At 38.6% G+C, this 13,883-nt stretch overlaps 1 protein-coding gene across 1 annotated transcript; it reads right to left on the bottom strand.

Annotated features, from left to right (window-relative positions):
• Positions 1-1,531: 1,531 nt before the first annotated feature.
• LOC107285140 (transmembrane protein 56-B-like) lies at positions 1,532-13,502 on the bottom strand. Its single transcript, XM_015813292.2, has 7 exons — positions 13,438-13,502; positions 10,208-10,378; positions 9,906-9,995; positions 8,148-8,206; positions 5,375-5,469; positions 2,142-2,215; positions 1,532-1,830 (listed from the first exon to the last, which is right to left on the bottom strand). The coding sequence occupies exons 2-7, from the start codon at positions 10,360-10,362 to the stop codon at positions 1,539-1,541; spliced, it is 765 nt and encodes a 254-aa protein (XP_015668778.1). The 5' UTR covers positions 10,363-10,378; positions 13,438-13,502; the 3' UTR covers positions 1,532-1,538.
• Positions 13,503-13,883: the final 381 nt, after the last annotated feature.

Genomic DNA, 13,883 nt, shown 5'->3' on the forward strand with positions numbered 1-13,883 from the left:
CTATTCCAGATTAGCAAATTAGGCATTAGTAGGTTTGTGGAATTTTCTACAATGCTGTTGTTCTTCTAGGTTTGTGTTGATGCTACCTAAGTTTCAACTAGTCCTCTGACCCTGACATCTGTTGGAATTCACAGATTTCAAAATTCATAAATGAATTCTATTATTAAGATTTGCCTTATCTTACTGTTACACTTTTGTCAGCTCTGATACAAAGCCAATATCATGATATCCTGTCTCTGTACTGGTAGCTGTGTTTGCATGTATCAGGATGAAAAACAACTATAACAGAAGAAGAAAGACATAGAAACACCGAGGGGAAAACAAGAAGCTTCTGTCAATGGCTTTAGAGGAAAGGGAATCTTGCACTAGCTATTTGTTTAGACTCTTGAGAACAATGAAATCAAACACGTTCAGCCTAGTGTGGTAGTGCCTATACCCTTCCACGAGGCTGCATTCACTGAGGCATACATTTGGGAGTGAAGAAACTTTCACTGTAAACTATTGTTGGGAAGATGTGATTGTCATATACAAGAATGGTGAGCACAAGAAGGAATAACACCAGAATGGAATACAACCATAATGGATAGGGATTTTGGGAGTTAAATTCCTGGCACATTCAGAGGCAACAGATATCACTATGGTTTTGATTTATCCAAACCACTGAGCAAAGGCAAGTGTGCCTTGATGCTAGCCTTTTTAAAACTATTGTTTTCTGGTCTTTAGGAGTGTAACCGCTATAGCATCAGCAGGTTTCTTCAATGGAATGCCAGGTTTCAGTTGATTTAGTAAAACAAGGATGCTATTTACAGTACTGCTGTCCTTCTAACCAAGGTCCTGAAATCCGGCCACTGGGTCCTGGGAAATCCCACCGTTTGTAGTCATAACTGGGCACTATTTCTTCCCTCACCCCTTCACTATTTTCCATCCACTTTACCACTAAACATGGCCCAAAAGTCCCTAGCAAACTGGCAATCAAGGAAAGATAACTTTCATATATATATTTCCTATATCTTCTTCCCCCAGAGCCAGTCTTTTCTTCCAAGGAGGAAATGGTACCTGATCATCATCCTGGACAGATTAATAGCTGAAAGAGGTTAAATTCCTGAACCTATTAGAAACACAACCTGTTTAGTAGTGAAGTCTCATTCAAAAGTCCTGTGGAGTATCAGCAGAGTCCCCCAAACCAGGAAACTGTTGACCACTGTGTCTCCCAAGCATTCCCATTTGTGCCAAAGGAATCCCTAGACTAAATATACCTCCATTTTAAAATTGCCTGCTTTCAGCCCTGTGAAGTGTTTCTATGGCCCCATCTCTAGAAGATGGCAAATTGCTGAATCTAGTCAATTTGGCCAAGACCTTTCTTTGACTGAATGGAAAACTATATGCTCCCTTTTTAATGATTCTGGGATTCTCTCCCCAAGGACATAGTCAGGAGCAATTCCTAGGGCTAATGGCTTCTAAGGGAATTAGAAAAGGAAATCCATCTTTGTCCAGCAGAACATGGGTCTTCCAGGTCAAGTAGCACCACTTTTCTTTCTTCATGCTGCCTTGTAGGTCTTAGACCGGTATAAAGCTCGGTAGAAGCCACGGACAATGCGGTACATCCAGACCAAATTGAGCATTTCCAAGGCAATGCTTGGCCCAATCCAGGCCAGTTGTACACCCAGGCCCAAACGCTCATATTCAGGAGTTCCATACCAAGAGTACACCTGCATATAATAGCTGGGGATGACAGCAATGCGCACCATAAAGAACACTACAGTCATTGCTAAGCCATTGGCCAAAACAAGCCTTGAAGTACGTGGCCAGCCAGCTGCATCCAGGAACCACCTGAGGCAACACAAAATTTAAAAAAAATATCAAATGGATGTTAGTCCATTCAGATTCTCCGCCTCCCTCAGAAGAGCAACAGCATAAAAATCACCCTCAGGATTACAACAGGTAACTAAAATAGTTAGATATGAGCATGCAGCGGGTTGAGGTGTTGAGCTCAGTCCTGTGGCTTTAATGGGGAAGGAGTATAGTGATTGCTGTCCATCCCTAGAACATAGATACAAGGGCCCCCTTTTCAAGAAACTGGTGCACATTCTTGGGCAAGCTATTGAATTCACCCATTTTGTTTCTTATATCACCAAACTCACCGCAAATTCACAAAGGGTGTAGAGAATTCCGAAAGGAGACGGAAGTTGGCAAAATAGGGAAGCACCCCACGACTCTATGGTAAAGGAAAGAAATATCTCAGATTTTGGTTTTACCATCCCATGGCCATACTAAAGACTTTGCCTTTTTCATTGAATCTTTAAAGTTCTAAGCAGATATCTCAAATCTCCCCTTCTCCCAGAAAGAAAGAAAAGTAAAATATATTAGACAGCAACAGAACAGATGACTAATATAGGCAGACATGCTGCTATCACTAAAACATTCCTTTTTTCCCCAAAGATCAGTATCAATATTTACATTTAATGCTACAAAATATATTCAGGAAAGTTTAGGTTGCAGACATAACATTGATACTTTTACCATGAAATAATGGGTGCTTCCAATTTAAAAACAGTCAATAGATCTGTTTGGAAGGTAAACTGGGTCTCTTACAATTTTAATTCAACTTATGTCTTATGATAGCTGTTTTTAAAACTAATTTGGTTTATCAAATTTTTGGCTGTCTGTTCAGTGGTAGTTTATTCAACTTAAGCACTTGCTCAAGCTCTTCGGCCCTGGTGCCTTTGTTCCTTCTTAAGTTCCACGGTTCTCATGGGTTTTGTGAGAAACAATTTTGAGTCCTAATCCTAAAGTAGGCAGAAGATGACTGAACTATTTGGGTGTATATTAGAAACTGCAGAAAATGTTGAGTAAGGAGGGGACACAATCAGGACAGGCAATTTAGAAATTGAAACACTAATTCAACCGATCTGCTCGACCGTTACATACTCTGGCCTTAAATTCACATGATTTTAAATATGACCTTAGATCAATAATTGCTAGTAAAGGATATATACATTCTATATTCCCAACTTTTAGAATTTATTAGTACAACAGGAACTGTGGACTTTTCACACACAAAATTACTATATAACACTGGAAGACTAAATCTATACCCTAATCTACAGAAGAGGACCGCTGATTAAGTATCATCTGTCAACTTTCCTCTCCTCTTCCACTTCCTTTTCAATAAAAAGAATATTTGAACAATTGGGTCATTTTTTGATTTTATATATGAAATACATTTTAACATTTCTTTTTCCTTATTAAATGTAAATTTCACTATTACATAATTTTGTCTTATATATGTTATTTTTCTTTATTTATTTTAATTGGTTTTATTATCTATCTATATCTATCATCTTTCCCATAACGTTGTGCTTATTGGGCTTTCATATTCAGTTCTAGGTGACTCATAGGAACCTGCAGCATTCATATAGAGCAGGGGTGCCAAACTTGCAACGTCGCATGATGTGTCATCACGTATCGTAACTTTTTTTGCCATTGCCGGCAATGGGGTAGGCGCAGTTTTGCTATGATTCATCCGGCCCGTGGGCCAGCAGTTTGACACCCCTGATGTAGAGCATAGAAGTTTTCTCTATACTCCCTCTTTATTGATATGCGGTGATTTTTTTTTCATTCATATTTCAAGATGAAAAAGGAACTTTGAGGAGAAACTGCATATTTTATTTTTACCTGGGTTCTCTGCCACTTTGTTGAAGTGGTTCACTTTCTAGTAGCTACATGTAAATCTATATTTGTGTCTTCTCGTATGATCAGAGACAATTGGAGATCGGGAAGGCACCTTTTCAGCTCAAATCAGTTTGGATTGTATGATAGATTCACAAAGCCAACTGTGATATTTCTTTTCTTATATGGAATCAAAGATTTCAGGAAATTGTTTTATAATTTCTGCTATACTGGCTTAACATTTGGGCACAATACAGTTGATCCAAAACTATCTGACAGATGTAGGGATAATATGCCAAACTTCTCGTTGGGTAGAAATTCAAACTTCTAACACTAAAGAGAACATTTTTCCTTGGGGTTCCACACTCAAGTGTGATAACTTCTAGGTTTTAGCATAGCCTGGGGATTTAATTATTAAACCTTGACTTTTCCCTGACTTGTCTTTATACCAGTTCATTATATGATTACTCTGAAAGATGTCTGATTTTTAAAATTGCCATAGGGAGGCTTAAATGCTGGATTCATTAAATATTCTCTTATTCCTAATATTTATTATATCAAATCAAATCTTTACAATCAGCAAACTTTATTTTTGTGACTCATTTGGAATAGGTTTTACCCTAAAATAAGTATTATTCTAGGATGGGCTTTATTTTTTGGAATAAATTGTGTGTACAATCTAGGCAGGGAATGCCCTCTGGACCACAGAATGGATCAGTAGAGCAGAATTCTGGAAGGACATTGTTTCCCCATTGCATCTTAGAAGCATGAATGGATGTGTTTTTAAGGGAAGTCAGATATCTCACATTTTTGGTTGGGAATCTACAACACGAACATGATTTAAAGGGCACCACCTCAGAAGTTCAAGGCTTCTAACACCTTCTCCTCTAAAGATTCCAGTCCCCCATTGTATAGGTGGTCCTCGACTTACAACAGTTTGTTTGGTGACCATTCAAAGTTACAAAAACACTGAAAAAAGTAACTTATGACCATTTTTCAATGACCACTGCGGCATTCCCCATGATCTCATGATAAAAATTCAGAGGCTTGGCAACTGACTCATATTTATGACGGTTGCAGTGTCCCGGGGTCATTGCGACCTTCTGACAAGCAAAGTCAATGGAGAAGCCAGATTCACTTAACAATTGTGTTACTAACTGCAGTGATTCACTTAACTACTTTGGCAAGAAAAGTTGTAAAATGGGGCAAAACTCACTTACAAGTGTCTCCCTTAGCAACAGAAATTTTGGGCTCAATTGTGGTCGTAAGTCGCAGACTACCTGTATTGTATGTGTCTTCTGAATGAGGAGAACAAAAGCCAGGCGACCACTAGATGGTAGCAAAGAGTTAGGGTTTGCCATCCTCGGTTCTTTACATTTTATTTCTACTGCATAACAAACCTAGGTCTCTTCATTCTTAGGATTGCTCTGCATCTGGCCTCCTTTTTACAGGTCTGGGATTTGCACAATTAAAAGCAACATAGAGAAGATAACTGTCTCACCCTTCAGGTGATTGGGAGGGAGCAGATGGCAAATACCAGAAAATGTTTGCTCATAGAAGTTGGATTGGAGGATGCTGAGGTGATGGACACTGCAGAAGGCACTGAAGCATGTTGAAGAAGCACAGCCTTTTTTTAAGGAAGAAGAATAAAGTCTTCTCTCCCCCACCCCACCCACCAGAAAAATTAAAGATCTCTGGAACTAACCAATACATATCCATAAGCATATAGTGCCACCAAGTGGTGGCAAACGAAAAGAGAATCCCCCAATGTCTTCCAGTAGCGCACTAGCAGCAACAGATCTAGGATTCAGAGCACAACACATGTTCATAAACAAGTAGCTTGTTTTTACTAGAAAATAAACATATAGAAAATAATTTCATATTTAAGAAAGAAAATGCAAGAGTAAGGTGCTTTCTTTTTCTCCTGTGGCCCTGCTTCAGCTGTGCTACCTGCAGGAATTTAGCAGTTGAGGCTTTTCCAAATGTGGGTAGAAAACATTTCACTCCTAATTTCTTTCTCTCTTTTTTTATGCTGCCATTAGCAGCACAGGTGCATGGCAAACACCGGCAGTCTGAGCATTGAGATCATCTATTCTTGAACAACTCAATTAATATTCTGCATACAAAATGCCCTTCCTTGGCAAACACGTTACATGTTTCCCAATCCGTTCTTAAAGTGACCTTGATTTAATATGAACTCAGCAATCCACTGATTCCTCTGAGTAAATAATTTTAACTAATTAAACTTCCCCAAACAAAACATTTTGTCAAACCAGAGGGAAGGGGGAAAATTTTGCTTTTACGCAGAGAGTCTCTGTTTGAGGAAGGAGATCTCAGCTAATTGAACAGGTGAGATCAAAACCTCACTGGGAAGATCCAATCTAAACCAACCTCAGAAGCAAAAAAGAGTTCTCGGAATGCAGCTGGACAATAGAGAAATCCTAGCCAAAAGTGAATGAGCAAAAAAAAAAGGCTAAGGGGAACTCCTGAAAGGAAAATAATTCCTCAGAGCAAATGCTGGGGAAAAGGTCCTTTGCACAAACCATGATCAGGCTCATTGTCTTCTCTCAAAAAGTTAGCCCTGCAATCTGTGCCAGCCTTCTTGGACATTAAAAATAGGCAGCACTGAGGAGCAAAATAAATTCTCATGGCCCTGACCCCATTTTTATGGGAATCGGATTTTCTTTGGAAAATTCACCTCAGATTCTTCTAGTATTTTTTTTAAATACTATCTGATAGTTAATTTGATAGGCAATTGCAGGTAATACGACTTGCACCAGTACTCAGTCACTTTTGATGCTAACCCTACCCTCCTATTCACATAACCCACACATTTATTAATTTATTATTTAACAAATTAATATAGCTGCTCAATTCATTCATAGGTGACTCCAATGTGATGGATTTTTAAAATGTTGTATGCCAACATTTATCAAACATTAAAAAAACATTTTAAAAATCCACTGCATAATAAAAACTCATAATAAACTATCCTCCCTTCCCCATGGTTGCAACAACACACTCGAATCAGCCACTTGATTGGCTTCACCTCCATTTGTGGTTCCCTTGTTGTAATACCACGTTTTTAGGGCCGTTGAGAGAAGCAAGATCTCTATATACCACAGACCCTGTTGCCCTAGCAGAGTCTTTAAGTCTGGTAGGCAAGAGTTGAGTTGAAAACCGCCCCAGTTTTAATAATAAAGTGATCTGTCAGAGCGTAAGTGCCTCAGCCAATATTTCAACCACTCTACCTTCCTAGAAGTATCTCATATGACATAAAAGTATCTCATATGACATAAAAAGGGTGTGGAGATAAACGGTTGGCTTTAATACTATCAATGGGACTGTTTGAAGAAAAGAGGCATGTGAGCAAATATTGTAGAATGTATATAATATATAAAATTTTGGAGCCATGCAGACGGGACTTGAAATTCTTCTCTAGATGGAAAACCTGGCACTAACACACATGCTCTTGCAAATATCAAATAAAAACTTACTTATTTTGTCATAGCTTCTACATGACCAATTTATTGTTTTGTTTATTTGCTTATACTGTATGTATTTAGTTTCTTGTGCTCTATAAACTGTATGTATTTTTGTAGTAATGGAAAGGAAAGGAAAGGAAAAGAAAAGAAAAGAAAAGAAAAGAAAAGAAAAGAAAAGAAAAGAAAAGAAAAGAAAAGAAAAGAAAAGAAAAAAAGAAGAAACAGGATAGCAGCAAACCCAGTCTAATACAATTGCTCCTCTTTAATAGTCAAAGTCGGCCACTTCCAGGAAAATGTCCTATAATGGGTCACATTACAAGATAATGTGGCACTGGCTTAAAGGAAGACAAGGGAAAGATAGGCATATGACATTTGAGCACATCATAGGGCAGTGGTAGATTTGTTCATCTTTATTTAGACATCTGGATCCCACTTGAAAACTTGGCTTTTTCCAAGTGTCAAGCTGAAAAGTTGTTCAAAGCAGTATGGGGCAAAATGATTGAAAGGAAAAGTGCAACAATAAAATACAACACACACACCCAGTGAGCTGACAACATAACCTCGACTGGCCTCAGTCACTGCAACCCCTTACAAAGTTTTCTCCCTTTTAAGGAACCCTCCACCTCACTGCATCATGATAAAAGAAGAAGAGGGAGCCATGAGCTCCCGGCAGTCTTGCTTTGATTTAACTCTTTTGGATACAAGCTACTGGAAATGTCTTAGTGGAGTAATAACTGCTTGTATACTGCAATGGATCTCACATAGGAGGTATTCCCAGTAGTAGGACTGGCTGAGAGGGAGGCAAGGAAAAGACAAGATGATCATTATATGTCAGGTTTATTATGGCAAGGAAAATCTTCATAGCAAATCTGAAAGCTGCCTTGAAAGTCACTCCAGCAGTGAAATGGGCAGCATATAACTTTAATCAATAAAATAAAATAATAAAATAAACCCTCCAGCCTACCTTGTGAAACCCAATGATGTGGTGCTTACCATAGAGCAGATAGCCACAAGTGACAGCTACATTCAGTTTGACCAACCAAGGATCTCCCCTACAAGAATGAATGAATGGAAACAAGGTCAAAAGACAAAGATCTGATATTGAGAGAGGAACCCCATTTCTAATTCATTAGATGCCCATTTCTTCCCCACCCTCCATCAGGCAACATCATGTGGCATTATGGAAAAAGGACTTTTTAAGTCATTTCCACCCTAGTCATTCAGAGTTTCTTTTAGCATCAACCAACTTATTTCTGGGCCTATATTTTTCAGTGTTGCTAAACTGATACATATATGTATTGTACACACATACATGTACATAAACTGATACATATGTATATGTACACATACACATATACATGTACATATACATTCATATGTACAACCCCTACACACATACAAAAGCAGCTTCCAAAGGAGCTTGCTGCATTTGTCAGAATGACACAAGAACTGTTACAGCATTGTATTGGAAGCTCTGGGTATTTTGTACATGTGTGTGACTTTATGACATATAAAACAAAACTTGCAAGGTTTCTTTCACAAAGATACAATACTGCTTTCATTATTCTGTTTCATTCCCTTCCCCAATATAAAATAGCATAAAATCCTGATAAAATTAAATGGTGTCCTACCCTATAGAATTATTGTAAACGATGGAGTAATAAATCATCATATAGTTATTAGATTTATTTCTGCCTTCTCCTGGATCCAACCACCTGTGTTCTTTCTTTGTTCTCATGTCTAGTAATAATATGTTTCTGAACTACTGTCCTGTATGGTTAATTCTATTATTTGAAATGCCCACAGAATTCCCACCTCATTTTTCAAGGTAGAAAATCAATCTTTAACTCAAAATGTCCATGAGGAATGGTGACTCACAAGAGATGATAAGCAGAGGTATTAATATGTTTCTATGAAATTCTAATTTAAGGCCAAGCCATTTGTTAGCAAAATGTGATTGGTGGCAGGAGTGAAGTTGCTACAGCAGGAACCATTATTTTCCAGGCTTGAGAAAACTGTTACGTCAATCTTTCAACTCCAGCCACCTTGAAGAGATGGGAAGACAAAGGAAGATGGCTAGGACTTAAATTCCGAAGCACAAGCATATACCTTTTCACCCCTTTGTACTGTATTAGGCTTCATTTTAAAATAGCTTATCTAGTCAAGTTTTATCCATGAGTCTTCTGCAGCCAAATCTTGAATGAGCAGTTCATTCTAGAGTGCCCTGACTTTCAGTCATGCCATGTGCAAGGCCAAACAAGGAAACTGGACAAGTGGGATCAAACAGGAATTGGGGAGAAAGAGCAGAAAGATAAGGTGTGCTATAGACAGAGACAGTAATGGCATCAGTGCCTTCTTAGCTTTAGAATCTCCTATCAGCTCAGCCCATTCATTGAAAAAGGAGGCATAGATCTATGGGGCATGTGTGGAATGGGATTAAAGGAGTGATTATGGCTTGGGGAGGAGTGTTTGCACCTTTTTAGGCTCAATGCCAGGGCCAGTTCAAATCCTCTTGCCTAGAGTGACCCTGTTTCCACCCCTCACATCCTAAAATCAAAGTATAACAAAGGCTTATTCTTTCTCAGCATAAAACAGTCCTTGTGCTTCTCAACACAATGAAAGCAATCAGGCTCATAGGCACCTCCTCTTCTTCCTCTCTTTCTCTCTCTTGCCAGGGAGAGCAGGCTGCCAAATCTATACATGTGTGCCCCAGGAGACATGCGTGCAAGTCAGTTGCCTGTAATTTCTTACCAGATGGGGTTGGCATTTATAGCATCATCATACCAAAGGATGTAGAGGCAGAAGAGGCCGACTATCACCGCATGGAGAGTAGACACACATCTAAAGAGGAGAACACATAAGGGTTATTTCATAATTGCAGCCCTAGCCAACAATCTCTCTCTTGCAATATGCACACAATTATTCTGTGCAAAGCACACTAGGCGTGGAACATAACCTCTCAAGTTCCATAGAGATTCTTACAGTGGAAAGGCGAGAGAACTGCAAATCTCGCAACCATTCGTCCAGCCACATCCACCAGAGCCTCTCTCTACCTGGAATTCCATTCACTCTGCTTGACCGAAGGAAGGCTGGAGTAGCTGGGGCTCAAGGACAAGGACAGCTGGGGGCTGAGGGCGGAAAAGGAGAACTGGAAGACTACGAAGCTGCCAGCCACAATGCAGTAACCCAGGCGAGTGAAGTCCTCCATTGAGTTTCAGTAGCACCTGCAAGTAGACAAAAGGGTCTGTTCGGAGCAGAGAACAGAGTTGCTAGACCCTCTTCCAACAAAAGGCCTCAGAACTAAGGGCAGAGACAAAAAAGGACCAATTTTTTAAACAGAGAGAAGAAGTCGAAGAATCAGGACTGAAAATCATAATGACAAAACAAGACAGAGAAAATAAATAGTTGTGTGATGAAAAACTCTCCCTAAATCTGATTGTCATATTGGGAAATGGAAGCGGGTCAAAAGTGGATCCTGGGGGTGGGGGGGGTAGGGGATGGAAGTATTGAAGAAGAATGTGGGAGTGTTGGGTTGGCAAACATATGATTAATCAAATTCTCTCAGAAGAAGAGAGAAATTGAGACAAAAGAAACGGGGACAGCAAACAATATGTACAGCATAAAAATTATAAGAACATCAAATGAATTCTGAAGGGAGATGATTAGGAGAATTAACAACATATAACAACCTCTATGCAAACCAAAAGACAAGCAAAAACGGGCACAGCCATCTTGCAAAATAGAATCCAGTTCTATGTAGGACTAAGAACATGGAAAAAGAAAAGAAAGGCCCCTACTAAAAATTGATTACTACTAATAAAAGACAGATAACCAGTGGAGGAAACTTTTTAGTTTGTGTTCCTTTTTTGCCCACCAACACTATCACAGTCTAATTTCCAAAACGTTTTTGCCCACCACAGACCTATTAACTGCCACAGGGTGGATTTGATTTAAATCAAGTTGATTTAAATCATGATTTAAATCACTAGTAAAAAGACTTTATTTAAATCAACTCGATTTAAATCATAATTTTTAAAGAGCAACTGTCATCTCTGTCCCACAGCAGCTCCTCCTCTGACCCGCTGTTGACTCACCGACAGTCCCACTCACTTTAATGGGACAGCTGGTGATGCGGCAGTGACACAGCAAGGTAAGGGACTTGGCGGGCAGCAGGTGAGTGGATGCCTGCTAACAGGCGCTGCCATGATGGATCTGAAATGACAGGTGCTCTTTAAATGTAAGGACTCATTCTTGCTGGTAGTTAGAATCTTTAATATTATTGTGTGAATGCATCAATGCAGTGCCTGTTATCTCAGCTTGCAGAGCTTGGATTCATTGAATGAGTTTACCAAAAATGTAAATATTGCAGAACATACAGCCTCATGCTACATAACTAAGCTCCATTTCATGCTGAATAAATTAAATTATTAATGCATTTTAAATAGAAAACTATCTTTAGATAGATTTTTACTCTAAAAGCATTTTATTAAAATAAATTTGATAAAAATAAAAAATCCAATTTAAATAAAAACAATCTGATTTTTTAAAAAAAAATTAAAAAAACATTTTATTATTATCCACCCTGGACTGCCATATATCCATGTTGTGATTACAGTGTGGACACATCAAATTTGCATTAAGTCATTAGCAGTCAAGCCGGACTGACATTATCTTTACTTTACTTCAGAGTAAGTTCATGTACCAAGTAACTATTTGCTGCAAATGAATATACAGCTAACTCTATATGTCTATTCATTTTTTAAACCCTGTAATTCATTTTATCTATGTATATGATTTGTTTGGCCACCCATGTCACAGAGGTGACTCTGAGTGTACAAAGATTAAAAAAACAAACTTGTAGCATTCAACCTCAGCTCCCAAGGTTAAAACAACAGCCCCACTCAAAACCCAAGCTGTGTAATGGTTTGCAGTTGACCACTTAATGATGGTTTGCCTGCCCTTTACTTCAAAATTCAACAGAAAGAGTCATGGTTGTCCTAGGAAATTTATTCTAAAGTCTGCCTTTCACTTGAACTGACATCAAGCTACTTATACATTACTCACAAGAGTAATGCTCACAAGACAACCTGTTCCCATTCTTTGTTCAGAAATCCTTTTAAATATTTCTAAACCTAAACAGATGCCCATAAAGGATTCTTTCAATTTGGGGAATAGATGAACATTGCATAACATCAAATCTGAGCTGTATGACAAAAGGAGTTAAGACTGTGAGATCACAAGCTATTAAGCAGGGCTCAAGAGGGCTCTTGGACAATCAGGAATGTGGGTCTAAAGACACAGGCCCAGTCACCGTCCATTGGAGGCATTACTTTTCATTCAATCTTCATATATGAAACCTTGTAGTTTTAGACCAGAATGTGCACCCAGAAGCTCATTAGTCTCGCAGCAGAAATGCCAATTATTTTAGCCCAATCTTTAATCTTATACAATAAGATTTGGCCAGTTGTTACAAAATACTCTTAATGGGTATTCAAAGGATTTACAGATTAATGAAAAACAACAGTTCAATTTATTGAGCATACAATATATTCCTATGCATCATTATCATCCTTTACCAAAGCACAGCATAGTACAAATCAGAAAAACATTATGATCTGCAAGATGATTAAGCATATAAACTTAACTCTTATTATTTTAGGTGGAGAGTTATTTTGTTTCCTTTAACCCATTCAAATGGAACTGCTGCATTTGAAAGAGAAATGTACTTTACATATTGCAATCTGTTTCAACAGTCTACTGACGACTTGAGCCTATAATAAATATATTGGCAACATAAAGAAAAAAGGGAATTATTAAAAATTATATAACATTGCCTATCAGAGATTAGTTTTCCATCACATATGGAAAGGATTTCAACGCGCAGCCACAGGATTTTCACAGCATTTAATTATCTTGAGTTATATACAAGTGTATACTGTACGTATATAAACCATTGTTAACCACACAAGATGCATTCACACAATATACTAGGTTAAATTGTGGTCTGATAAATTCTGTGTGTTGTGCGAACACATCAGAAAAATGGATGCTTCAAATTGAAATAACAGACTTAGCCTTGAAAAGCCCATCTTGCAGTTAAGGTATGGCCAAGGATGATGCTAAGAAGTCAGCTAGATAAATCGCCATTAGCCAGCCTGATTTCTTTAGTGTCCATCTGGATATGGTAGCGCTCTGCACTTTCTGGATTCATACATCACAACATGCAAAATATTTTTGTTACTTCATGACTAATTATGTTATACCAACTTAAACCACGGCTTACTATGTGTGCAGAGTGATCTGTAAACTTCACAGATTCCTGAAGAGACGATCCCCATACAAAGCCACTGCCCCCAGAGAAACAGCTGTAAGAGAAGTTTTCAGGTTGGATTAAAACTGACTTACCCAGCCGCACAATCTAGAATCGGAGACTTTTATACAGCTAGTTTCAGTCTAAAGAAACTTTGGACTGAAGGGACAGACATTCTGCCCTATTTACCGAGGGCAGCTGGGTAGGCCTGTTTCTATCTCTTGCCTCCTTCCGGGAAATACCTATATAGGAAATGACCAGCTTCTGCTCAGCCACAGTCACCGCCACTAACCTATACAGTTCTGACATGTGTGCATCGGACCTTTTCAAACAGTAGCCCATTGACATGGAACTCTCTCCCCCTCCTCTCTTGAAGGGTCTTTAGTCATGGTTTGCTGGATCTGGCAATTTGAATTTTA

Source organism: Protobothrops mucrosquamatus, unplaced genomic scaffold (genome assembly GCF_001527695.2).
Source record: "Protobothrops mucrosquamatus isolate PMUCROS unplaced genomic scaffold, P.Mucros_1.0 scaffold150, whole genome shotgun sequence".
NCBI classification, from domain to species: Eukaryota; Metazoa; Chordata; class Lepidosauria; order Squamata; family Viperidae; genus Protobothrops; species Protobothrops mucrosquamatus.

What these genes read in the sequence shown, in the direction of transcription:
- LOC107285140 (XM_015813292.2), bottom strand. Translation starts at nt 10,362, where the DNA reads ATGGAGGACTTCACTCGCCTGGGTTACTGCATTGTGGCTGGCAGCTTC. An exon ending in ATAAATGCCAACCCCATCTG is followed by an intron (nt 8,207 to 9,905) that starts GTAAGAAATTAC and finishes TCATTCTTGTAG; the next exon opens with GGGAGATCCTTGGTTGGTCA. An exon ending in TTGTGGCTATCTGCTCTATG is followed by an intron (nt 5,470 to 8,147) that starts GTAAGCACCACA and finishes TCTGAATCCTAG; the next exon opens with ATCTGTTGCTGCTAGTGCGC.